Here is a 23,253-nt window from a genome sequence, read left to right as displayed (position 1 = left end):
CTGGGGCAATGCCCCAAGGATGGGCTGGATGTGGGGCTGGGGTGTGGAAGGCACCCTGAGCAGGGCAAGGATGAGGACATGGGGACATCCCCTTGTGCCAGGCGGAGCTGGCTCTCCCACCTGGACGAAGAGATGGCCATGGTGGGATGTTGGGGCTCCAGGTTGCTCCCAGAGGGAAGAGGGACCCCATGAAGTCACCTCCCAGCTGGGGGGACCAGCAAGGGGGACACTGGGGCTCCAGACTGGTGCCAGTGGAAGATCTGGTCCCACCACCAGCACCAAGGGCTGCAGTCCCCAGGCATGGAGCTGCTGGCACAGGGGAGAGGTGGTGTTAAATCCCCATCCGTAAGCTGCACTGGCTGGTGGCTGTTATGACATTTATCTGCACTCAAGAGGAGAGCTCCCATATCTCACTGCCAGCACCTTCCTCAGCAAGACAAACAGCAGAGCGGCCACCCTGGTCCTGCCGGGGCCCTGTGTCCCACCAGAGGTGGATGCTTGGGTGCCCAGGGTCCCTCTACTCCCCCCTTGTTGCTCTGAGCCCATGGAGAGGTTTGAGTTTGGCTCTGCTCTCCCCATGGCCCCTTCACTCCATGGACCCACTGTGGGTCAGGGTCAAGGCTGGGTGCAGTTTTGTCACCATGTCCAGTTTTAGTTGGTGAAGGGTGACCCATGGGTGCTGGGGGAGCCAAGCTCATGGGTGACCCCATCTAATCCCCAGTGTGGGATTGTGCGGGTCACACCCTGCCCGTGCCACCCGGATGAAGCTTGGGAAAGGAAGATGAAGAGGTGGAGGCAGCATTTGGGAGAGGCAGCAGAGAGGCAGCAGGAGGGTGGGATGCGGGTTTTGCTGTGGGTGCAGGACCTGGCTGTGGTGGGGGGCAATGGGAGCATCTTCACCCCAAAGGGTGCCAAAATCCTTGCATGAACAGGGTGAGCATTTCAGAGCCAGCACATGGGCAGTGGTCCTGCTTCCACCACAAACCAGCTCATCCACGCTGGACCATCCTCTCAGCACCCATCAGACAGTGTAACAAACCCCAACCAGCACCCATGGGTGCCCTTTCCAAAGCAGGATAGATCTGTAGAGTGGCAGCACCAGCCACCTGGATCCGCTCAGAGCAGGGAGTAGCCAGAACATCACAAATCCCATGGGATCCTCTTCCCAATCCTGGCAAACACCATGGGGGTATTAACCCCTGTGGCTGTCCCCCACGCTCGGGCACCTATGTGGGGATGGGGGACGCCAGCTGCAGGCACATAAAGAAGGGGAACAGAAGAGCTCTGTGCAGGGTTGTGCTGGGGAGGGGGGGCTCACAAAAGGCAGGAAACGCCGCAAAAACTCTGGCACAATGGAGTCGGAAATGAGAACTTTGCTCTCGGGTTTCCGTGGATCCTATGGGCAAAATGCGGGGGGAGAGGGGGGGGGAAATACTCTTTCACTGCTTGTTGCCAAGTTGTGGGAGACAGGGTGGCATTCTCCATTCACCATCAGGAAGGTGACACCCCCTCCCCACAGCACGGGGCCACATGGGAGTGCAAAGGGGATGGGAGATGCTGCTGGTTGTACCCTCTATGGCTTGGGAGGGGGTTTGGGGTGCAGAGAGGCTGGAAGATGCTTCCCTGTTTGGAAACCCCCTAAAATCCCACTGCATCCCAGGGCAGGGATAGTGTGGGGTGAAATGTCTGGGACAGGAAGGACCCCACAGTGGCTTTTTGGGGGAAGGGGGGGCTGCAGAAAGGCTGGAAGGGCTGTAAAGTTACCCCTCCCTTTTTTTGGAGACCCCCTAGAATCCCACTTGGACTCAGCCGGCTCCCCGTGCAGGGACAGGAGGGGATGTTGAATGCAGAGGGGGCCCCCAGCCTACCTTACACGTTACCCCCCTTTAAGCACCCCCCATCGTTACAGGGACCCCCCCAAGCTCCGGCGATGTGATCGATGGGGAGGGGGCGGCTTCGGGTTTGGGGGGGGGGGTGGCCCCGGTTTGGGGGGGGGGCAGCGCATGCGCGGCCGCCCCTCGCCCTGCGCCGGGCAGCGCGGCGGGGCGCGGAGCGGGCGCGGGTTCTCCGCCGCTGCGGGCAGGTGCGGGCGGGCGGCACCGGCGGCACCGGCGGGGGGGCCGCGCCTGCCGCCAGCCGCGATTGGCCCGGCCCGGCCCGGCTCGGCCCCCTCCGGGGGGGGTCCCGGCCCGCTGCCCCCCCCCCCCCTCCTCCTTCCTCCGCGACCCCGCTTTTAAGCCTCCGGTACCGGCGGGGTGCTCGGCTCCACCGGCGGGGATGAACCTCCGCGCGCCGTGAGCACGGCCCCAGGTACGTGCGGCACCGTCCCCGTCCCCGCTGCGGTGCCCGGGGGCCGGCGGCACCGCTACGGCAGAAGCGGGACGGACCCGGGCTGGGGAACGTGGTGGGGACAAGGGAGCTGCGGGGGACACAGACTGGGGTGGGGACGCTGTGGGTACCGGGGCGGGCAGGGATGGGGGATGCTGGCCTTGGGGTTGGAGGGGTTGCTTTGACAGGGTTGGGGACACTGTGGGGACTGGGGCTGTCAGGGCTGGGGATGCTGGGGACTGTGGGGCTGGAGAGGATGCTGCGGTAGGGGCTGCGGGGGGATCAGGAGTGGGGTTGGGGGCACCGGGGCAGGTGGACAATGGGGCTGGGGCCACTGGGGTTGTAGGGATGCCAGGACAAGGGGACAATGGGGACACCAGAACAGGGCGACACCGGAGGGACCAGGGCTGCGGACACAGGGACTGGAGCTGAGAGGTGCTGGGGGACTCCAGCACAGGGAGAGGCTTGGGGACACCGGCACTGGGGGACACTGGCACTGGGTCGAAAGTGCACCTCGTCCCGGTTCCCCACTGGCGCTGCCGGTGATTCCCTGACAGGGAAGGAGATGGGAAGTTTCACATCCCTGGGGTACCCCTGGCTGCCGGGGAGGTGACAAGGCTGGCAGCGCAGTGAGGGCTCAGCACCACCACGGGCAGAATGAGTCCCATCCTGCATGCCCTGGCATGGGGACACCGTGAGGCAGGCTGGAGGGCTCCGGGATGGCCGGCTGTGGGTGCTGGTGAGGCGTTTGCGGCTCCTTGATCCCGCACACCGATGTGGGGGGCTCAGTAAACCCGGTGAGGCGCCGGTGAGGAGGCCGGTGCTGGAGGCCCATCTCTCTCTGTGCCAGGCCCACCAGCCCCGGTGCTCTCCTCCCCGCTGTTGGTTCCAGGCGCAGGCAAACCCTTTCAGGGCCGCGGGGCTGGGCCTGGGGGCTTGCCACGCTGCTGCTCCGGCGCTTGGGCTCCCGCCGTGCTTTTGGCTTCACGGGAGGAGATAGAAAGGCGGGGCGGGGGGGGGGATAAGAAGAGCAAATTCTAACCTGAAGGCTGCAGACTGTCTGCCTAATAAAAATCGCACCCAGCGCAGGGCCCATATTGGCCGGGATCACAGTTTTCCGAGGTGCTAATTTATTCTCGCAGGCTGGGGGGGAGCGGGAAGCATCACGTTGCCTGTGAGATGTGACGGCAGCGAGGTTTGCAGAATTCCTTTGTTGTGGGCAGAGAGGAGGGGACGCGGAGCCGGCCCCGCTGCCGGGCTCCTGCCAGGGCCACGCAGCCCCCGGGGGGGCCCTTGGCGGCGGACACCCCGTCCCCGCTGGGGTGGTGGAGGCACCGTGGCGCTGGGAGGGAGGTGGGTGCTGCGGGGGGGCTGCTGGGGCCGCTGGGGCTGGGTGTGGGGTGGTGCTGGATCAGCCCCGTGGGGTGCCCATGGTGAGGGGGGACGTGCTAGGGGGGTGGGCACGGGAATGCTGTGTGTGAGTGACCCGTGGGGACAGCAGAGGTCACTGGGTCGGTGTCCTGGATGGGGGGCCCCTATAGTGCCAGAGTATCCCCAGGGTGGGGGGACACCCGTGTCCTGCTGCATCCAGGTTGCCTTGGCAGATGAGCAGTGCCCTCCCACCCCCTTCCACCCATCCCAACCCCTTGTCCCCCTGCAGTATCCCAAATGTCTCCTCTGCTCCATGGGGACACTGGGGGCTGCAGCCTCACCCATCCCAGCCCATGGCTTGGGGCAGGTGAGGGTGAGAGGAGACCCCCAGACCGGCCGGGTGGTCCCGGCGCCCGATGGCCTGCGAGGAATTAAGCCGGGTTTCAGCTGAAGCTGATCGCCAGCCCCGGCTTTGCATATTCATGAGGCAGATGAATTATTCATGAGGTGACAGCTAGTGACAGATGTGAAAATGCTCGCCCGGGTTGATGGGGGGCGGCTTTGCACCGCCGTTATTTTAGCTTTCTCTCGTCTGCCATTCCCTGGCTGGGGCAGGGACAGGGATGGGGACAGAGACCTGCACCGTGTCCCCAAAGGGTTCCAGCCACGTGGCACCAGGGACATGGCTCTGAGCCCATGGCATTGCCCTGGCTGCAGGGAGAGGCCCTGTGCAAGCAGTTCAGCCCCTTGGGTTCATGGTGGCATGGCCAATGCTGGCTCCTTGTGCCCCCCTTTCTGCCCCGCTGTCACCGCTGGGGACGGCGCGGTGATGCCTGGCATGGCTGAGCCGATGGTCCCTTCCATGGGGATCCTGGGATGGATCCTGTCCCACAGGGATCCGGCTGATGCTGCCCCCACATTGGCACGTCCAGGATGCTGGTGGTGCTGAGCCACGCTGGCAGTGGCATTCTCTGCGTGCGGGGGAGCTGGGATCTGACCAGGACTCATCCTGTTGGTTCCATGGGACTGGGACTTGGCTGTGCCAGCCCCGGGCTGCCTCATGGGCGCTGCTGGAGGTGGTTTGTGGGTTACTGGGTCCAGAGGAGGTGGGAAGGAGATGATCTCAATAAAGCAGGAGGTGCTGAGGCTGGGAGGATGCTGCCTGCATCAGCCTCTGCCATGGCGTGGGGGTCCTCACACGGGGGACATCGTGTGTGCTGGCTCCGGCTGCGGCTCCAGCAGGGATGCAGGATGCTCACCCTGACCTTGGGATAAAGTTTTTGCTGGCTCAGCACAGGGCTGGGCTTGGCAGAGGCAGCAGCCAGAGGTCCAGTGAGGGGCTGGGGGGAGCAGAGCGTGGCAGGGCAGGGACCTTCTTGGTCTCTTTGGCTTGGAACAGAGCCATGGTCCATAAGGAACGTGGTCCTTGTGCGCTCTGAGGTGCCAGCTGGCTGGTGCAGTGTGTCCTGGGGTCGGGGGAGCCCGGGACCCCGCCGAGGGCACCCCAAGGAGGCAGCGGGAGCTGCTGGTGAGGGTCTTCTCACCGCGGCACCTTCCTGCTGTGAAAGCAGAACGTGAGGAAGTGCTGATGTCAGGGAAGGTGCAGCCAGAGCCACGCAGCCACCCGCTCCCTGGGTGCTGCCGCCCCGGGGTGCCTCAGCGGGGTCACGGTCCCTCCATCCATCCCTGCATCCCTCCATGCCTGGCCCAGTGTGTGCCCGGCCCTGCAGCTGCCCCGGCAGTGGCTGCAAATCCAAAGAGCAACTTTCCTGTTTAACATTTAAATAAAGCCCGGGCTGTTTACCCAGCGCCGCTGCCGGCATTTGCTCAGCTCCAGAGCAGCGGCGCTGGGTAAACAGCCCGCAGCTTCCAGGAGTATTTATACACTGGCACCTTAACGTGGCTCTTTGAGGTCTTCCAGGTCCTCCCCTGGCCCACGACCTTCCCCATCATGGTGCTGGGCCCCTGCGGTTGTGGTGGGGATGGAGCTCTGCTGGGAGCTGGGGTGGCCACAGGCGGGCGAGGAGGAGGATGGAGAAGGGGAAGGTCTCAGGGATGCTGAGGAGAGGTGCTGGGGAGCAAGACCCGGCTGCTGCTCCACGTGGGAAATTCTCTCAGTCAGGAAAAGTCACCTGGAAGCTGCAGGGGGGGAGAGCTGGGGGATGCAAAAGAGGAAATGAGTGAAAAGGGCAGAATGGGAGGGTGGGTGGTTCAGAGGCCTGGGATGTCCCATCCCGCACCCGCCGCCGCACCCTCACCCAGCAGGTCCCGGGGTGGTGGTTTGATGAAGGACATGGGCCGGGGGCTGCCCCATTGCAGACCCCAGCGCTGGGACAACTCCTGACAGCCCAGAAAGTCAAACTGAGCCTGGCAGCGGGAGGAGCTGGAACCTCCCCGTGGTACCGAGCGATTTGTGCTCCCCCTCTCAGTGGAAAGACAGAAAAAGTTTGGTGCTGGGGGATTTCTTCCCGGAGCATCCCTGAGCGAGGAAGGAGCTGTGGGGGCTGTAGAGCAGCCCGGGGGTTGTTTGGCTCCCAGGGGATGTGGCTGGGCAAAGGTGCAGTGACCCCACAGCCTGTGCTCTGCTCCACACCCCAGGAATCAACCCCCATGGCTGGAGCCGGGGTCAGGTCACCTCCTCAGCTTCTATCAGCAGCGGGGTTTGGAGGCAGAAAGCCCCACAGAGCTGCTGCGGGAGGGAAGGGGCTGCAAATGCTTTCTTCTTTAGAAAAGATAAAACCCACTTCTGCATCCCCCCGAAGTCCCTTTTCCAGTGCTGAACACTGGGGGTGGGGTAAGGAGGGGGCTCTTTTTTCTTGCCATTTGGCTCTTTCTATCTATTTTTGTCCCATGAAAGCAGAAGGGACAGAATGAGACATCAAGGGCTGGAAAATGGAGCATCAGGGATGGGGGAACTTGTGGGCTGAGCTGAAGCCTCGGCTCTGGGCAGCTGGAAGAGGGATGAGGGGCTCCTGGTGTGCCCCCCAAAAGCCAAGTGCTCCCCAGCTCCCTGTCCTGGCCAGGGGACAAGGAACTGATGTTAGATCGGGGGGACCCAGATGCTGGAGTGGGGACCAGCAAACCCCATGGTGGATCTGCCAGTGCATAGGGGACACTGGCTCTGGTTCAAGTTCATGGCCATGTGGATCTGAGCTCCAGCATGGCCCCAGTTGGGGTTTTGGGGTGCTGGGTACATCCCTGCTTGGCTGGTTTGGCAGCATGGAGTGACGGAGCCTGGTTTAAATCCCAGACAAAGCCCGAGGTGGGTGGTGGATGCGGTGGGAGCCGGTGATGGATGCGGTGGGAGCCGGGCGGTGGTTGTGTCCATGCCACCTCCATGGCCAGGCTGGGGATGTGTCTGAGCCCCCTGTGAGCCCGAAGATTGGATGATTTTGGAACACGGATCGTTGCTGCAGTCAATGGGTGGGAGACGTTCAGCAAGTGCTGGTGCCGGCTTTGTGCTCCCCGCTCTGCAAGCCAGCTCCAGCAGCCGGAGCCATCCGCTGCATGTTAATGCTGGGGGCAGAGCAAGAGCCAGCTCCAGTGCTGCTGGGGGGGTGCGGACCCCCCCCCACTTGCCCGCTGCCCCCACCATGGGGTACGTGTCCCATCTCCAGCAGTGCACTGGGGGGATGTCACCATGGGTGGCACCGGTGGCAGGGAACACAGGGACAGCCCGGCAGCGCAGTTGGAGTCTCGGTGGTTGGTGGTGGCAGCCATCCTCCATCCCGACCCCACAGGGAAATCAAACTCTCTCTGGGCTAATGGCATCTTGTGAAGTGGGGCTAATCCTGCTCCCCATCCCGTGCCTCCTGGAGGCTGGTGTCAGCCTGGCCCTGCAGTGATTTATGGCCCCATGGCATCACCGAACAGGCAGGGAGCAGGTGAGCGGTGGCCTCCCAGCCCTCTGCTCTTGTTGCAGGTCAAGGATGGTCCATGTGATGGGGGATGCTGGCTGCTGGCTCCTGCTCGGGCTCTCCCTCCTCGCCATCATCGTCCTGGGTAAGTGCCACCAGGGCTCATGAGCCACTATGGGAAACTGCAGCAAGTAATGCACTATCAGCCACAATAAAGAGCAAGGGTGAATGATAACCAAGGAGTGCTCAGCCTGTGCCCCCCCCCACCTCCCTACCCTGGACTGAAGGCGATTAGGTAGGGAGAAGCCCCCCCCCCCGGCGACCATGGACCCCCCATGCTGGGATCCTGGCACGTGAGACCTTAAATCCTTAATCCTGCTGCTGGCATCCAGCTGTGGAGCTGAGACCCCCAGGGATTTGCCATCTCCATGAGCCCACATCCCCCCATCCTGCTGCACTGAGGGCTTTGGGATCCCCCCACCCTGGCACCCTCCCTTTGCAATGGCAAAGGGGGAGCAAGGGAGGAAGGTGTCAGGCAGGGATTAGTGGCAGGCCCTGGTCCCCCCACCCCAGCGTGGGCAGGGAGAGCTGGGCCATGGGGATTTCCATGTGCTGGGATTTGTGGTGATGGAGCTGGGAGCCTGCACAGGCTGGAGCAGGATTAGTGCGGGAGGAGGAGGAGAATGTGGCGCTGCCACATCTTATCCCAGCATGGGACTGGCTTTGCCGCCGGGGCCACAGGGCTTGAATGGTGCTGAGTTGTTGGTGAGGGGTTCACCTCTGCGGGCAGGGATGGGGAGTGCTGGTATCCCTATGGGAGCAGCATGGGACCCATGGGTGCAGAGCAGCGGCTACAGCCTGACAGCATCCGGGCTGGGGTGTGAGGGGCTGGGCTCAGTTATGGGTTCAGCCCCAGAGGGGCAGATTTAAGGGACAAAGTCGGTCTGTGGGCACTCAACATGGGGGCTGCGCATTGTCCTGCTTCCTGCTCTTCCCTGGGGACCTCAGAAGTGCCCAGAACAGAGCCCCCAGCACCCTGCGGTGCCCCCAGTTCTCTGAACACGAACCCGCCGCCCATCCCCGTGGTACCTGGGCACCTCTCCCCGCAGGCTCGCAGGACGATGGGAAGGTGATCCACATCAACAGGGTGCAGCATGAGGCTGTGCGCGTGGGGCTGGGGGAGCCCGTGGCCCTGCCCTGCCTCTTCTTGCTCCATCCCTCGGCCTCGCTGGGCCCCAACGAGCCCCCCGACCCTCCCCGTGTCAAATGGAGCAAGGTGCGCTCGGCCACCGGCCAGAGGGAGGACGTCCCCATCCTGGTGGCCAAGGACAACGCGGTGAAGGTGGTGAAAGCCTACGAGGGCCGCGTGTCCCTGCCCGGCTACCCCCGGGACCGCCACAACGCAACCCTGGTGCTGCGCGCCGCCCGCGCCAGCGACGCCGGGCTCTACCGCTGCGAGGTGGTGGCTGGCATCGAGGACGAGCAGGACCTGCTGCCCCTGGAGGTGACGGGTGAGCTGGGCAGCGGGGCTGCAGGGGCACTGCGAGCACCATGGGGGCCGGTGTGGGTGCTGCACCCTGCGCGGCCTTTATAGGCTGTGCAAGATGGGCAAGCGATGCGCCATGCAGACCTTGTGCACCCTGCAAAAGCCATGACTCCATGCAAGCTCTGCACCCCATGCAAGCTCTGCACCTCATGCAAGCTCTGCAACCCATACAAGCTCTGCATCCCATGAAAGCTCTACACCCCATACAAGCTCTGCACCTCGTACAAGCTCTGCATCCCACACAAGCTCTGCACCCAATACAAGCTCCGCATCCCATGCAAGCTCTGCATCCCATGCAAGCTCTGCATCCCATGCAAGCTCTGCATCCCATACAAGCTCTGCATCCCATGAAAGCTCTGCACCCCATACAAGCTCTGCACCCCATACAAGCTCTGCACCCCATACAAGCTCTGCACCTCATACAAGCTCTGCACTTCATACAGGCTCTGCACCTCATACAAGCTCTGCACCTCATACAAGCTCTGCACCCCACACAAGCGCTGCACCCCATACAAGCTCTGCACCTCATACAAGCTCCGCACCCCATACAAGCTCTGCATCCCATGAAAGCTCTACACCCCGTACAAGCTCTGCATCCCGTACAAGCTCTGCATCCCGTACAAGCTCTGCATCCCATTCAAGCTCTACACCTCATTCAAGCTCTGCATCCCATGCAAGCTCTGCATCCCATACAAGCTCTGCACCTCATACAAGCTCTGCATCCCATACAAGCTCTGCATCCCATACAAGCTCTGCACCCCATACAAGCTCTGCACCTCATACAAGCTCTGCACCCCACACAAGCTCTGCACCCCATACAAGCTCTGCACCTCATACAAGCTCTGCACTTCATACAGGCTCTGCACCTCATACAAGCTCTGCACCTCATACAAGCTCTGCACCCCACACAAGCGCTGCACCCCATACAAGCTCTGCACCTCATACAAGCTCCGCACCCCATACAAGCTCTGCATCCCATGAAAGCTCTACACCCCGTACAAGCTCTGCATCCCGTACAAGCTCTGCATCCCATTCAAGCTCTACACCTCATTCAAGCTCTGCATCCCGTGCAAGCTCTGCATCCCATACAAGCTCCGCACCCCATACAAGCTCTGCATCCCATGAAAGCTCTACACCCCGTACAAGCTCTGCATCCCGTACAAGCTCTGCATCCCATTCAAGCTCTACACCTCATTCAAGCTCTGCATCCCGTGCAAGCTCTGCATCCCATACAAGCTCCGCACCCCATACAAGCTCTGCATCCCATGAAAGCTCTACACCCCGTACAAGCTCTGCATCCCGTACAAGCTCTGCATCCCATTCAAGCTCTACACCTCATTCAAGCTCTGCATCCCGTGCAAGCTCTGCATCCCATACAAGCTCTGCATCCCATGAAAGCTCTACACCCCATACAAGCTCTGCATCCCATACAAGCTCTGCACCCCATACAAGCTCTGCATCCCATACAAGCTCTGCACCTCATACAAGCTCTACACCCCATAGAAGCTCTGCATCCCATAGAAGCTCTGCACCCCATACAAGCTCTGCACCCCATACAAGCTCTACACCCCATAGAAGCTCTGCATCCCATACAAGCTCTGCACCTCATACAAGCTCTGCATCCCATACAAGCTCTGCATCCCATACAAGCTCTACACCCCATACAAGCTCTGCACCCCATACAAGCTCTGCACCCCATACAAGCTCTACACCCCATAGAAGCTCTGCACCCCATAGAAGCTCTGCACCCCATAGAAGCTCTCCACCTCATACAATGCAAACCATGCACCCCATGCACCCTTTGCAAGCCGTGTGAGCCATGCCCCCCATACATGCTCTCCCCCCCCTGCACCCCCTACAAGCGCGTGGTCCAAGCACCCTGTGCTGGCTCTACCATGCGCTGCCCTTCCAGGCGTTGTCTTCCACTACCGCCCCGCGGGTGACCGCTACGCCCTGACCTTCCCCGCTGCCCGCCGCGCCTGCCTGGACAACTCCGCCGTCATCGCCTCGCCACAGCACCTCCAGGCCGCCTTCGAGGACGGCTACGACAACTGCGACGCGGGCTGGCTCTCTGACCAGAGCGTGCGGTAGGTGTGGGCACGGGCTGCGGGCTGGGACCCCCGCCGTGGGGCTGAGCACCCACCGTGCCCCTCTCTGGCAGGTATCCCATCACGCTGTCCCGGCCCGGCTGCTACGGGGACCGCAACAGCCTCCCTGGTGTCCGCAGCTACGGCCACAGGGAGCCCGGTGAAGAGTACGATGTGTACTGCTACGCACAGGAGCTGCGAGGCAAGCGGTGGTTGGGTGCACGCTGGGGATGTCTGGGGGCATCCCTCTGGGGTGATGCAGGGGAGGCAGGAGAGGGGCTCTTCATCAGGGGCTGTAGCGACAGGACAAGGGGTGATGGGTTCAGACTGAAACAGGGGAAGTTCAGGTTGGCGGTAAGGCAGAAGCTCTTCCCTGTGAGGGTGCTGAGGCGCTGGCACAGGGTGCCCAGAGAAGCTGTGGCTGCCCCATCCCTGGCAGTGTTCAAGGCCAGGTTGGACACAGGGGCTTGGAGCAAGCTGCTCTAGTGTTGGAACAAGATGGTTTTAAGGTCCTTTCCAACTCAAACCATTCTATGATGCTATGAATCTCTGTGCATGTCTCATCTGCAGTTCGGCTGTGAGGATGGGTGCCAGTGCTGCACCACCTGCGGTGCTGGTGCCGACTGGCCAAGCATGGCCATAGCGCCCGAGTCATGGAGACCTCCAAACTCCCCTGCGCACTCAGGCCCATCACAGCTTCCTGCTGCCGTGTCCCCAACAGGCTCTGCTCTCTTGCAGGGACCGTGTTCTATGCCACAGCACCGGGGCGCTTCACCTGGCAGGGGGCCCGGCGGCACTGCCAGAGCCGGGGCGCTTCGCTGGCCACCACCGGGCAGCTCTACGTGGCGTGGCGGGAGGGCCTGGACCAGTGTGACCCGGGCTGGCTGGCGGACGGCAGCGTGCGCTACCCCATCCGGCTCCCGCGCAGGAAGTGTGGCGGCGATGCCTCCGGTGTCAGGACCCTCTACCAGTTCCCCAACCGCACCGGCTTCCCCCCCGCCACCTCCAGATTTGATGCCTACTGCTATAAAGGTAAGGGGGAGCCAGCTGGAATGCCAGCACCATGTTCCTTCCGTAGGCTCCTCACCAGCCCCGGCCCTTCTTCCCTTGGGAATCGGTGGGCATGGCCAGGAAAATTGCTGTGAATGAATATTTAATTGGGGAATTAATGAGATAAATGAGGAGAGCTGCCCTGGGAGGGAGCCCAGCTCCATGCATCACCCTGGTGCGGCACAAGGGATGCGGTGCCTGGTGCCAAGACCCGGGGGGGGGATGTGGGTCCCCAGTTGTGCCCTGGATGCCTGTCCTGCTCCTCGGTCGCACCGCCGGCACAGCTGATGGCTGCGGCTTCACCACAGCACACACAGCCGAGGGACAGAAGGAGCAGGAGGAGCTGGTGCTGCCCGCGCCTGACCCACTGAGCAGTGACAACGTGTTGGTGGAGCACGGCGAGGACGTTGGCACATCGGGAGACATCCGGGACAGCCCACACAACCGCTACAGCCTCCTGCCGCAGCCAGGGCCCGCGGGGCTGGGCGAGGATGAGGATGAGCAGTTGCAGCCGGCGAGCAGCAGCCCAGTGGCACAGCGCGGTGACCTCCCTGCTGCTGCACCGACGCAGGCACCAGCGGCTCGCGGGCTGGGTGATGGCACGTCCCTGCCTCCCACCACAGCCTCCTCACCAGCGTGGCCCCATGAGGATGAAGCTCTCAACGTGGTGGACCAGGCACCAGTGAGCTCCCAGCAGGATCCGGCCAGCACCAGCCCAGCACTGCCGGTGCACGAAGACCCTGAGGAGTCCCCGGCCACAGTCCTGCCACAGTCCCAAAGCCCAGCCCAGGAGCACGTCACCGGCTCACAGCTGGCACCGCAAGGGATGGGGACAGAACCTGGCGTGGCAGCAGAGACCCCCAGCACCCCACTGGCCAGCTCCCATGCCCCACGGCAGAGCAGCTACCCTGGGCTCAATGGGCGCTACTTCCAGCTGCAGCAGCAGAGCCGGGACCCCACAGTGGCTGGGGACCCGATGAGGACGGTCACTGAGGCCCCTATCCTGGCCCTGGAGGTGAAGGAGGCTGCAGCCAATGCAGTGGAGATGTGGAGCATCCCCCATGCCAGCACTGAGAGCAGCCGGTGGGAAGGCACCTACTCACCTTCCAACGCGGTGGAGGAGATCGGCCCTAGTAAGTGATGCCCAAAAAGCAGCTGGGAGAGTCCCAGGGCTGCACCAGTGTGGGGACCCCATGGCTGTGCCTCTCTTGCAGAGCTCATGGCACCGGCTGCGGCCCCGGTGTCGCCCTCGCCGCAGGCACCTGCCCACAGGGATTCACCGTGGTGGAGCCCCCAGGCCCCCGGGGGACCCGCACGGACGCTCCCTCCGCCGGCCCTGTCCTCTGCAGCTCCTCAAGGTGCCCCCGGTCACCAGGACGTCACCGCCACCGGGGCTCAGCCCCGTGTCCCCAGCGCCCGCGGGGACTCCCCCCGGCCCCCCGCCGATGCCACTGAGGACTTCTCCGGTGATGCCATGTCCCAGGAGGACGGTGGCCCCGTCCCACCACGGCCCCCACTGCCCCCGGCCCCGCTGGTGGCCGAGAGCCCTGAGGTGGTCCTTTGGCCCCGCGGTGCCGGCAGTAACGGCAGCGGTGCCCCGGGTGACGGCTCGCTGGAGAGGCAGAAGAAAGCAGTGACCTTCCTGCACCCAGGTGGCCCCTCCATAGGGGACCCCACCACCCCTGGCCCCACCGAGGTGGCTGCTCCCCAGCCCCAGAGTGGGCTGAGTCCCACAGCTCCCTACGGGCTGCCCGAGCTGCCGGGCCAGTACCAGGATGCTGGGAAGGGCTCAGTCACGTCCAGCAGTGGAGCAGCCGTGTCCCTCCCGGTGCGGGATGTCTCCAGTGAGGTGACCCCATGGGCTCACACTGAGTGGCCGGTGCTGGAGCCGGCAGCTGAGGAAGGATCCACAGGCTTTGCCCCTGGTCCCACCAGCCGCACTGCACCAGGGTTGGGGGGAGCAGAGCATCTCCTCCTGTCCCCCTCCAGCCCACGGCAGCGCCCCACCAGCCCTGGCCCCCCAGGTGTCCCCAGCCATGAGGACGCAGCCACAGCCCCTGTCGAGGAGGATGCCTCTGGAGAGGTGAAGAGGGAAGAGTCTCCCGTGGCTCTGGGCTCCACCACCGGCAGTCCCTGGCCATCACCCACTGCCCCCCGCCCATGGGAGCCGGAGGCACCGGAGTCCCCAGGTGCGGGGCCGCTCTTTGAACCCTCCATGGCAGCAGAGCTGGAGGGAGCCCCGCTCCTGGACGCTGACAGCGGGAGCGGTGAGGAGCCAGCACTGGAGGAGCGGGAGCTGCTGGCCTGGGCAGGCACCGGCAACGCCAGCCAGCACGGTGAGCGCAGCGCTGATGGGCACAGGGCCAGGTGGCAGGAGAACCTCAGGGTCGTTTCCCCTCCCAGTGTGGTGCCAGCCCACGGGGTTGACTCTGAAGTGGAGGTTTGGGAGCGTTTCTCCATTGACCCAAACCAATTCACTGGCTGGGGAGCTTCCAGCAGCGGTGATGGGCCAGGAGCGGGTCCTGGGCTCCTCAGCTGGAGCTGAGCTGTGAGCATGAGGGGGAAGCGTCCTCTCTACATAGTTAATATTTGCAGTTGCTAACAATAGCAACGCCAGTGGAGAGGCAGCTGCTGGTGGGACACAAACAGGCAACACACACACATCTGAAGCGTAGAGCCTTTGAGCAGGCAGGACCGGCACCGCATGTGGCAGGCGGCAATGCCGGGGCAGGTCCCGGCGCTGGTTTCCCATGGCGTGGGTGCTGCGGTGTCCCCCCCACCCCTCACCCTGGCTCAGGGCACCCGCTCCCACCCCGCAGCTCCATCAGACCCGTGCCAGAACAACCCGTGCCTGCACGGGGGGACCTGCCGCGCCAACGGCACCGTCTGCGGCTGCAGCTGCGCCCCCGGCTTCACCGGGGAGAACTGCGAGATCGGTGCGTGGCGACTGCGGGCCTCGAACCCGCGGCCTCGCGGCCGGGGAGCCCCCGTCCTCGGTCACCGCTGGCAGCGGTGCTGGAGGGGACGGTGGGTTCGGGGCTTTGAGGGGGTCTAAGCCGCAGCCCCCTTTGTCCCCGCAGACATCGACGACTGCTTGTCCAGCCCCTGCCAGAACGGGGGCACCTGCATCGATGAGGTCAACTCCTTCGTCTGCCTCTGCCTGCCCAGCTACGGCGGCAGCCGCTGCGAGAAAGGTGGGGAGCGCAGCCCCCGTGTCCCCACGGGGCGTGTGGCCATGGGACACTGCTCAGTGCCTGTGCCTTTGGGGATGAGTGAAGGGAGCTGCTGCCTGCCTCGCCCTGGCAGTGGCCGCCTTCACCATCCCCTTGTCCCTGCAGACACGGAGGGCTGTGACCACAACTGGCACAAGTTCCAGGGTCACTGCTACCGGTACTTCGCACGCCGGCGTTCCTGGGAGGATGCGGAGCGGGATTGCCGCCGCCGCGCCGGCCACCTCACCAGCATCCACTCGCGGGAGGAGCACAGCTTCATCAACGGTACCCCCACCCACAGCTCTGCGAGCGTCAGCACCCCTGCGTGCTCTTCACTTTCACTGTGCAAGCCACGGGTCCTTCTCTCCACAGGCTTTGGGCACGAGAACACCTGGATTGGGCTCAATGACAGGATCGTGGAGCAGGATTTCCAGTGGACCGACAACACCGGCTTGGTGAGCCCCTCGGAGGTGCATGGTGTGGCTCAGGGTGCGGGGAGGGGGGGACAGGGGTTCTTACCCTCTCTCGTGTCCCACCAGCAATACGAGAACTGGCGGGAGAACCAACCCGACAACTTCTTTGCGGGCGGTGAGGACTGCGTGGTGCTGGTGTCCCATGAGATTGGCAAGTGGAACGATGTGCCCTGCAACTACAACCTGCCCTACATCTGCAAGAAGGGCACAGGTACCCCTGCCCCGGTGTCCCCATCCCGAGCCCAGGTTGGATGGGGTAACCTGCTCTAGTGGAAGGTGTCCAGGGGTTGGAGCTGGAGGAGCTCTAAGTTGCCTCCCAACCCAACCCATCCCATGACTCTAAGATCCCAGGCACATCCTTCTCCTCAGGGAAACCTCTCCCAGCCCTTAGCCCAGAAACCCTCGAGCAGTTCCCCTTAATCTCCACTTTTTCTCCCCACAGTCAATTCCTTCCTCTCCACTTCAGTTTGTTTCATTTCCCACCATTAAAACTATTGAGCCTCATCCCTTATCTTGGAAATTCTATTAACCTCCAGCTGCTCGCTGGGATTCCGCAGGCCGCAGTTTAATGATGCTCTTGCCCCAGTAAGGCCATTAATTAATGAAGTAAATCCTGGGGAACATCCTGCTGCCTACCTGATACCGACTCCTAAAGCATCCACCACGCTCCGGCTTGCAGAGAGGGGCATTGGGTGTCCCTTTGTCTGGTGATAGGGGGGTGATGTGGGTCTGTGTCCCCCCCAGTGCTGTGCGGCCCCCCACCGGAGGTGGCAAATGCTTTCACTGTGGGGAAGAAGAAGGAGAAGTACAGCATCCACTCCAGCGTGCGCTACCAGTGCGAGGAGGGCTTCACCCAGCGCCACGTGCCCACCATCAAGTGCCACAGCACCGGCAAGTGGGACCGGCCCAAACTCCTCTGCACAAAACGTTAGTGGGGACTCAGGGGGGTCCAGGGAGGGTCAAGGCAATGGGTCCCTGCCAGGGCCGCGGTTCCTGACCCTGCCATGTCCCCTCTTGCCCCTGTTAGCCAGGCGGTCACACCGAGCGCGGCGGCACCACCACCACCGGCACAGCCACCAGCACCACCAGCACCACCACCACAAACCCCGCAAGGAGCGGCGAAAACACCGCAAGCACCTCCGGCTGGACTGGATGGAGGAGGGCCACTACTTCTAGAGCCGCGGGACAATGAAGCACAAGGGTCCCCGATGGGACGTGGTGACATTTCCCAACCCCTTCCCACCCCTTCTCTTTTATAACCCCCTTGGCTTTAGCTCCTAGGATGCCCGGCCCCGTAGGGAATAGGATCCAGAGGGGGCGGCTGCGTGTGCGTCCCCATCCCTCCCTGCATGCCCCATACTCAGCCCCCCCCCCCCCCCCCCGGCCTGGGGTCGAGCCCCCAGCCCCGCTTAGGGACCCCCCATCCATCCCTGGGGGCTATTCCCTGGCTGGGCTCTGGTCCCCTCCCCAAAGGGGGGGTTAATTTACCCCCCCCATCTCCCACCTTGGCCATGTGTCTCGCTGGCCCAGGGTGGCTCTGGTTTTTTAGCAGCCCCCCATTTTCCCCCCCCAGCCCTGCCCATGGGGGACCCTGCCCGGCACTGATGATGCCACCGGGGCCATGTCCTGCTCTGCCGCCCAGGCCGGGCTTGGTTTGGTTTTCCCCCTCCCCGTCGACCGTCGGGTCCCCGTTGGAGTCGGTGTGTGTGTGCGTGTGTGTGCGTGCGTACGGCGCTTTCTGATCTCTGCTGTTTGCGACGGGCATTGTCCCAGCCCCCCCCCCCCCCCCCCCCCCCCATTTCTGACTCTGCCTTTCTGTACTGCTGGACATTTTAATAAAGTTTTTTAACAGTTGAGCAGCCCCATCCCTGGCAGTGTTCGAGGCCAGGTTGGACACAGGGGCTTGGAGCAAGCTGCTCCAGTGGATGGGGTCCCTGCCCGGGGCAGGGGTTGGAGCTGGAGGAGCTTTAATGTCCCTTGCAACCCAAACCATTCGATGACTGTCCCAGGGCTCGTTTTCCAGCCCCACCGCTGCCTCACAGAGACGGTGATGGATGTTTCAGGGCGCTGAATGCTGCCTGCATTAACCGCAGGTGCTGCCCCCACCCTGGCTGCCATCCGTCAGCGTGTGATGACCACTGCCCCTGGTTCCCATTGTCCTCTCCCAGGGATCGTGGTGGCTGGGGGGGCACATCCCCGTGGCTATGTATTCTATCAGCGCTGGCAGTCAGTAACGGTGATGAATGGGCTGTGCTCAGCGGGGCCGGGCATGGGGGAAGCCCCCAGCCCCCTCTGGCATGGAGGACCTTGGGGTCCCTACCCATGCTCTGCCATCCCCAGGGTGGCTCCTGGTTGCTGCCAGCACTGGGATGCTCCAGGGTAGCTCTGCTGATCCCTTGGATCCAGTCCCGATAAAAGACAAGGGATGCTGTTGGGATGCTCCAGCTGGGATGCTCCAAACATGCCCAGCTCTGGCACAGCAGGGCCAGGGTCTCTGAGCAGGGAGGGACTATACGGACATAGCCAAGGTTCCCTTGCACCCGCGATGCCGCTCGAGGGTGGCACCAGCGAAGGACACACGCGAGCCCGGCTCAGCTCTCCAAAGCGGCCGAAGCTTTTATTTCATCTACGTCCAGCTCACGAGCGCCAGGGCTGCAGGAAGCCTCGAGCCGGGGCGCAGGGCACGGAGCCCACCCAGCACCTCCCCGCTCCCACCTCTGCTGCTGCACGGAGCCAAGCACTGAGGAGCTGCCCGAGGCCCAGGCCGAGGTGTGCACTGAGCTGCAGGGGCTGCGGGTGCCCCCGGCGACCCACGCTGCATGAAGCCAAGCCCAGTGCCCCCCATCCCCTGCGGGGACGGACTGGTGCGACGGTGCTGGTTGCATCTCCCGGGGGGTTCAGTGCTGCATAGCCCCAGGGACAGCGCGGAGCTGGGGACGGTGGACATGAGGATAAGGACACTGTGGGGCTCTAGCCTGCTTTGCTCTGGATGGGCCTTTAGCACATGCAATGCGCTGATTGACAAGCAAGAGCTGCGATGAGCTGGGAGCCAGCCCTGGGTCCAAGCGCAGGCTCCTGGCTGGGTCAATGAAGCTGCTCCCCTCCCGCTGCCTCAGTTTCCCCAAGTGTCACCAGGCTTCGTGCGCAGCCCGCGGTGCAGCTCCTGCACCGGTAGCGCGTGGACACCTCTCCCAGTCCAACACAGGAGCTGCCTGCAGCTCCCCACGCTGCGGGGCAGCAGCACCAGGGAGCCCAACACATAGAGACGGGGTTGTCCTGGCCAAAAGGTTGGGGCGCTCCCGCAGAGGGTGACCCTCACACACGGTTGGGGTGCCCCCCCCCACCCAGCGCCTTCTCCGGAGCAGCCTCCCCGGCCTTTTTAAAGCAATAAACCCCAAAAAGCTTGTACTTCTTGTCGGGGAAGCCCAGGTTGCGCACGCCGGGCTCCCGGCCGCCGCAGCGTGCCCGCGGGTTGACGATGGGGTAGCGGATGCTGCCGTCCTCCAGCCAGCCCGCCTCGCAGCGGTCCAGCAGCTGGATCTTCCAGGCAGCGTAGAGCTGGCCCACCTTGGCCACGGCCGCCCCGTTGTTCTTGCAGGCCTGCACCGCCTCGGCGTAGCTCAGCTTGCGGTACGTCTTCAAGAAGTACACTTTGCCTAGGGGGGACAGGCACAGAGCAGAGGTTGCTGGGGATGGGGACATCCTGTATGTGGTCCGGCACCGGCATCCAGTGGGCTGGGATGGAGCAGGGATGGGGGCTGTAGACCTTTCCCCAGTGTGTGTTTTGGAGGGGAGCAGCCGGCTGGGCTCTGGGCAGATTTATGGGATCTCCTTGTGGTGATTACACCTACGATTTATTCTGCTGTCACCACTAAACCAACAGCGGCGGAGCCCCCGCGGCCCTGCCAGCAAGGAGGAATCCACACAGCCCCGCAGCCAGGCCGGCTCCCATCTGTCTTGCCAGGCCCTGGCCTCATCCATCACCCCTGCTGTTTGCTGCTGCAGTTCCCTCCGCCCCCTGCTCCTGCCCAGAAGAGATGGGTTTTGCTAAGAGCACAAAGGCAACAGGGACAAATCGTGGTCCTTGCTGGGGGTTCCCAGCACTGAACCCCCACTTGATATGTAGGGTTCTCCAAGGAAGGCACATACAGCTGCACCCTTCTCTCATCCAGAGCTGAACCACCATGGGAAACCCCCCCCATCCCACCCAGCCAAATCAGGGAGCTGGGTGCTCCGTGCCTCAGCTTCCCCTCGGTTACCATGAGGTTGGAGGTGAAGCAGAAGGCATCATAGTGCTCGCTCTCCTTGTGCCGGTACCCGTAGTTTCGGACCCCCACCGGCGTATCCTTGCGGCCGCACTCCTCCCGTGGCCGGGAGATGGGATACTGCACGGAGCCGTCCTCCAGCCAGCCGGCGTTGCACCAGTCCATGCCCTCCAGCCAGGCCTGGTGCAACTGATCGTGTGAGGCCAGGATCCCATCCTGCTCCAGGCACGCCTGCTGGGCCTCATGGAAGTTCAGTGTGTAGCGGCCCAGGCGTGGGTGGTAGGGAAGATCACGCCTGGAGGGACAGAGAGGAGGGGCTGGGGTACAGGGGGGGTGTCCCCCACCTCATTTTGAGCCGGTGGATGGGGTCATCAGCATGAGCTGGAGGGGAACAGGGGCTGGTGCTGAGGGCTGGAGCCAGGGAGGAGAGCTGCCGTCATCTCTGCTTGGGGAGTTTGGGTGCTCCAGGCTTTGCTCAGGAACCCCAAACCCTCCACTTGGCAACTGCAGGGACCCCTACGGCACCCCAGGGACCTCTATGGCACCCCAGGGCTCCATGAGCTGCTGCCTGGGGGACCTGGAGACATCAGCAGTACCTGCACAGGCCCAGCCAAGCCCCAGCATCCCCAGAGCAAGCCCATACTGGCCAGAGCAGCGCTACTGCACCTCCTGAGCCCCCATAAAAGAGTTTTCCTGCTTCCCCAGCCACAGCAGCCCAACCCAGCAACGCTGCTGCCACAACCTGGTCTGTCCTGGTGCTTTACGAGGCCGCACCACTATCTATCTCCAGCATTTATTAGCTGCCAGCCCGTAAACCTGGAGCAACAATAAAAGCCAATAACAAGCAATAAACCACGGCACACGCCAGGAAAACAACCGGCTGTAAAGCAGGACCGAGCCCAGCACCGGGAACCACGTCCTGGCCAAGCCTCATCCCTGCTGTAGCAGCATCGGTACCTTCGAGGTCCAGCTTGACCATGCCGGCGTCGTCCTCCAGCTCGTTGGTGACCCTCGCACTCGTAGCGGCCGTAGTCTTGCAGGGTGACGTTGCGGATGATGAGCGAGGCGTCGCCGAAGCCGTCCTCCTGCAGCGCCGTGCGGCCGCGGTAGCTGCCGAACGCCCGCCGCGCCTTGCCCAGCGCCACGAACACGTCCACGAAGGCCATGGGCTCCGTCACCTTGGTCCACTTGAGGCGGATCTCGGCCGGGTCGTGCGCAGACACATCGTAGTGGTAGCGGCAGGGCAGGATGATGGTGCCACCCCGGTGGGTCACCACCTTCCCTGGCGCTGTTTGCACCACCACGGCCCCGCTCTCACCCTCTGCAAGGGACACTGAGCTCAGGCGTGTCCCTGTCCCCAAGCCTGATGCTGCCTCCAGCCCAGGCAGGACCCACAGTGGGGACAAGGAAGGCTGGGGGTAATTTAAGCAGGAATTTCCCTCCTTTGGGGGCTTTGCAAACCCCGAGGAGGGTTGGGTGGCTCCTGCCCAGGGCAAGAGGGACACAAGGAAGCCTTTTAGTGCATATTAGACCCAACAGCTTGATGGCTGCAGGACGGTCCCCTCCATCCCATCGTGGGGGTGCAGCCCAGCTCGCTCCTGCACATCCCCATCCCCACTCACCCATGACATGGACCACCTTCTTCCGTCCCCGGGCGCTGGGCACCGTATCAGAGGCGAGGACGCAGGTGAGGAGCAGCAGAGCTGCGGGGAGAGCAGCCCAGGGGCTTCGGGGACACATCTGGGAGTAGAGCAGAGCCCCTCAGCACCCACCGGTCCCCCGGGTGAGTGCGTGAGCAAACAGAGCCCCGGCTTCAGCAGCGATGCTGGTCCCCAGCGCACACCCCTTGTGGGGAAGCTCCTGGCCCCGTCTCCCACCCCACCCACCCCGAGCAGAGGGGGGTGACCGGCAGCGCCGGGTCCTGCTCTGAGCATCCCCGGTGCGCAGGGACCCCCGTGCCCGGCGGCCTGAACTCCGCTTCACCCGCTCGGTTACAGCCGGGATGAATATTTCATGGCAGGCGCTCGGGGCTGGATCTCCTGAGTTATTTATGTCGGCGCTGGCACATCTGGAAACTGAACTGATGGCGCTGGAGTGGCTGCGGTGGATGGAGCCCCCCGGCAGCATCCCCCTTCCCTAGGGCAGCCATGGAAACATGTGCTGGAGCCCCCCAGCTCCTGGGGGCTGAGACACCCCCCCACAACCCACCCCCGCACTGCAGACTTGGTGGATGAGCCCCCAGTTCTCACGGGGTGCCCCAAATCCCAGCCGGGCTGTGGGTCCCCCTCACCGTGGGAATGATCCCCCCCGGAGCGCAGTGGGGCTGGGGAAGGGGAGCCAGGGCCTGGCTGTGGGGCAGGGGGAGGGAGGCGGCTCCCCGGGGGTCCCGGTGCGCGGTTGGGAGCAGGGGGAGCGGGGCAGCCCCGGGGCTGCCGCCGCGGTGCGGTGTTGCAGTGCGGGACACTGCGGCGGCAGCCCCGGGGCTGCGGGACGCCGGTGCCCGGGGTCGGGCATCGCAGCGCCCGGGGTGGGGGGAAACCGGCCCGGCCCCAGGCAGCTGCCCCCGCCCGGGGTGCCGGTACCCGCGGGTCCTCCCCGGCTCCTCGCAGCCCCCTGCACTCACCGTGTCTCTGCGGGCGCCGGTGTCCACCCGCGGGAGGGGCCCGCCCGCAGGAGCGCTCCGGTACCGCCGGTGCTGCCGGTGCGGCTCCGCGCAGGGGGCGGCACCGGGAGCTCGGCCCGGCCCTGCCCCGGCTCCCGGAGCTGCGCAGGGCCGCCGGCTCGCCAAGGTCACCGGTGCCCCGGTACCGCCGGTGCCCCCGGCCCGGGATGCGAGGGGAGCCCGTGGGGTGGAAGGAGTTTTACCCCGTAATTCCCCATCCAAGGGCAGCGCGGAGCCACCGCCAGCACCCACCTTTGTACCCCCCTCGTGTACCCCCACCCGTGTGCACCCCCAGGCTCACACCCCCCAACCCCACCCTGAGCCCCTCCAGAGAGGGCGGCAGGGACCCCCCCCCAACCCCTGCACCCCAAAGAGCAGGAGGGGGCCAAGTCCGGCAGCTCC

At 63.9% G+C, this 23,253-nt stretch overlaps 4 protein-coding genes across 5 annotated transcripts; 1 reads left to right on the top strand and 3 right to left on the bottom strand.

Moving 5' to 3' along the window:
• Positions 1-1,226: 1,226 nt before the first annotated feature.
• On the bottom strand, positions 1,227-4,761 carry LOC133280178 (nascent polypeptide-associated complex subunit alpha, muscle-specific form-like). The gene is made up of 6 exons (XM_061474630.1): positions 4,618-4,761; positions 3,501-3,776; positions 3,101-3,310; positions 2,249-2,365; positions 1,319-1,396; positions 1,227-1,250 (listed from the first exon to the last, which is right to left on the bottom strand). The coding sequence occupies exons 1-6, from the start codon at positions 4,759-4,761 to the stop codon at positions 1,227-1,229; spliced, it is 849 nt and encodes a 282-aa protein (XP_061330614.1).
• Positions 2,081-17,778, top strand: NCAN (neurocan). Of its 2 annotated transcripts, XM_061474616.1 has the most exons (15): positions 2,081-2,310; positions 7,622-7,701; positions 8,666-9,067; positions 11,015-11,189; positions 11,264-11,391; positions 11,928-12,221; positions 12,548-13,372; positions 13,454-14,575; positions 15,059-15,175; positions 15,320-15,433; positions 15,578-15,736; positions 15,824-15,906; positions 15,991-16,135; positions 16,669-16,851; positions 16,952-17,778. In XM_061474616.1, the coding sequence occupies exons 2-15, from the start codon at positions 7,629-7,631 to the stop codon at positions 17,098-17,100; spliced, it is 3,969 nt and encodes a 1,322-aa protein (XP_061330600.1). In that variant the 5' UTR covers positions 2,081-2,310; positions 7,622-7,628; the 3' UTR covers positions 17,101-17,778. The 2 variants fall into 2 exon arrangements, with proteins under 2 accessions (XP_061330600.1, XP_061330599.1); XM_061474615.1 differs by lacking the exons at positions 2,081-2,310; positions 7,622-7,701; positions 8,666-9,067; positions 11,015-11,189; positions 11,264-11,391 and having other exon boundaries at positions 11,828-12,221; positions 16,956-17,778.
• A 737-nt stretch (positions 17,779-18,515) lies between these two features.
• Positions 18,516-19,784, bottom strand: LOC133280249 (hyaluronan and proteoglycan link protein 4-like). Its single transcript, XM_061474778.1, has one exon. It carries the CDS (start codon positions 19,624-19,626, stop codon positions 19,240-19,242), a length of 387 nt encoding a protein of 128 aa, XP_061330762.1. The 5' UTR covers positions 19,627-19,784; the 3' UTR covers positions 18,516-19,239.
• An 8-nt stretch (positions 19,785-19,792) lies between these two features.
• Positions 19,793-23,072, bottom strand: LOC133280229 (hyaluronan and proteoglycan link protein 4-like). Its single transcript, XM_061474741.1, has 4 exons — positions 22,813-23,072; positions 21,812-21,929; positions 21,147-21,510; positions 19,793-20,484 (listed from the first exon to the last, which is right to left on the bottom strand). The coding sequence occupies exons 2-4, from the start codon at positions 21,927-21,929 to the stop codon at positions 19,905-19,907; spliced, it is 1,062 nt and encodes a 353-aa protein (XP_061330725.1). The 5' UTR covers positions 22,813-23,072; the 3' UTR covers positions 19,793-19,904.
• Positions 23,073-23,253: the final 181 nt, after the last annotated feature.

Source organism: Pezoporus flaviventris, unplaced genomic scaffold (genome assembly GCF_033815535.1).
Source record: "Pezoporus flaviventris isolate CSIRO_AGI_PZ_B2104156 unplaced genomic scaffold, CSIRO_AGI_Pfla_v1 ptg000080l, whole genome shotgun sequence".
Taxonomy (NCBI): Eukaryota; Metazoa; Chordata; class Aves; order Psittaciformes; family Psittacidae; genus Pezoporus; species Pezoporus flaviventris.
The sequence above is the reverse complement of the archived record's forward strand: the minus strand, read 5'-3'. Positions and strand labels throughout refer to the sequence as shown.

Coding starts and splice junctions, on each gene's coding strand:
- LOC133280178 (XM_061474630.1), bottom strand. CDS start 4,761: ATGAGGCAGCCCGGGGCTGGCACAGCCAAGTCCCAGTCCCATGGAACC. Junction 2,366..3,100: donor TTACTGAGCCCCCCACATCG/GTGTGCGGGATC, acceptor CTTCTGCCGTAG/CGGTGCCGCCGGCCCCCGGG. Junction 1,397..2,248: donor TGGAGCCGAGCACCCCGCCG/GTACCGGAGGCT, acceptor TTTTGCCCATAG/GATCCACGGAAACCCGAGAG.
- NCAN (XM_061474616.1), top strand. CDS start 7,629: ATGGTCCATGTGATGGGGGATGCTGGCTGCTGGCTCCTGCTCGGGCTC. Junction 7,702..8,665: donor CCTCGCCATCATCGTCCTGG/GTAAGTGCCACC, acceptor CTCTCCCCGCAG/GCTCGCAGGACGATGGGAAG. Junction 14,576..15,058: donor CGGCAACGCCAGCCAGCACG/GTGAGCGCAGCG, acceptor CCCACCCCGCAG/CTCCATCAGACCCGTGCCAG.
- LOC133280249 (XM_061474778.1), bottom strand. CDS start 19,626: ATGTCCCCATCCCCAGCAACCTCTGCTCTGTGCCTGTCCCCCCTAGGC.
- LOC133280229 (XM_061474741.1), bottom strand. CDS start 21,929: ATGTGTCCCCGAAGCCCCTGGGCTGCTCTCCCCGCAGCTCTGCTGCTC. Junction 21,511..21,811: donor GAAGGTGGTCCATGTCATGG/GTGAGTGGGGAT, acceptor TGTCCCTTGCAG/AGGGTGAGAGCGGGGCCGTG. Junction 20,485..21,146: donor GGTCAAGCTGGACCTCGAAG/GTACCGATGCTG, acceptor CTGTCCCTCCAG/GCGTGATCTTCCCTACCACC.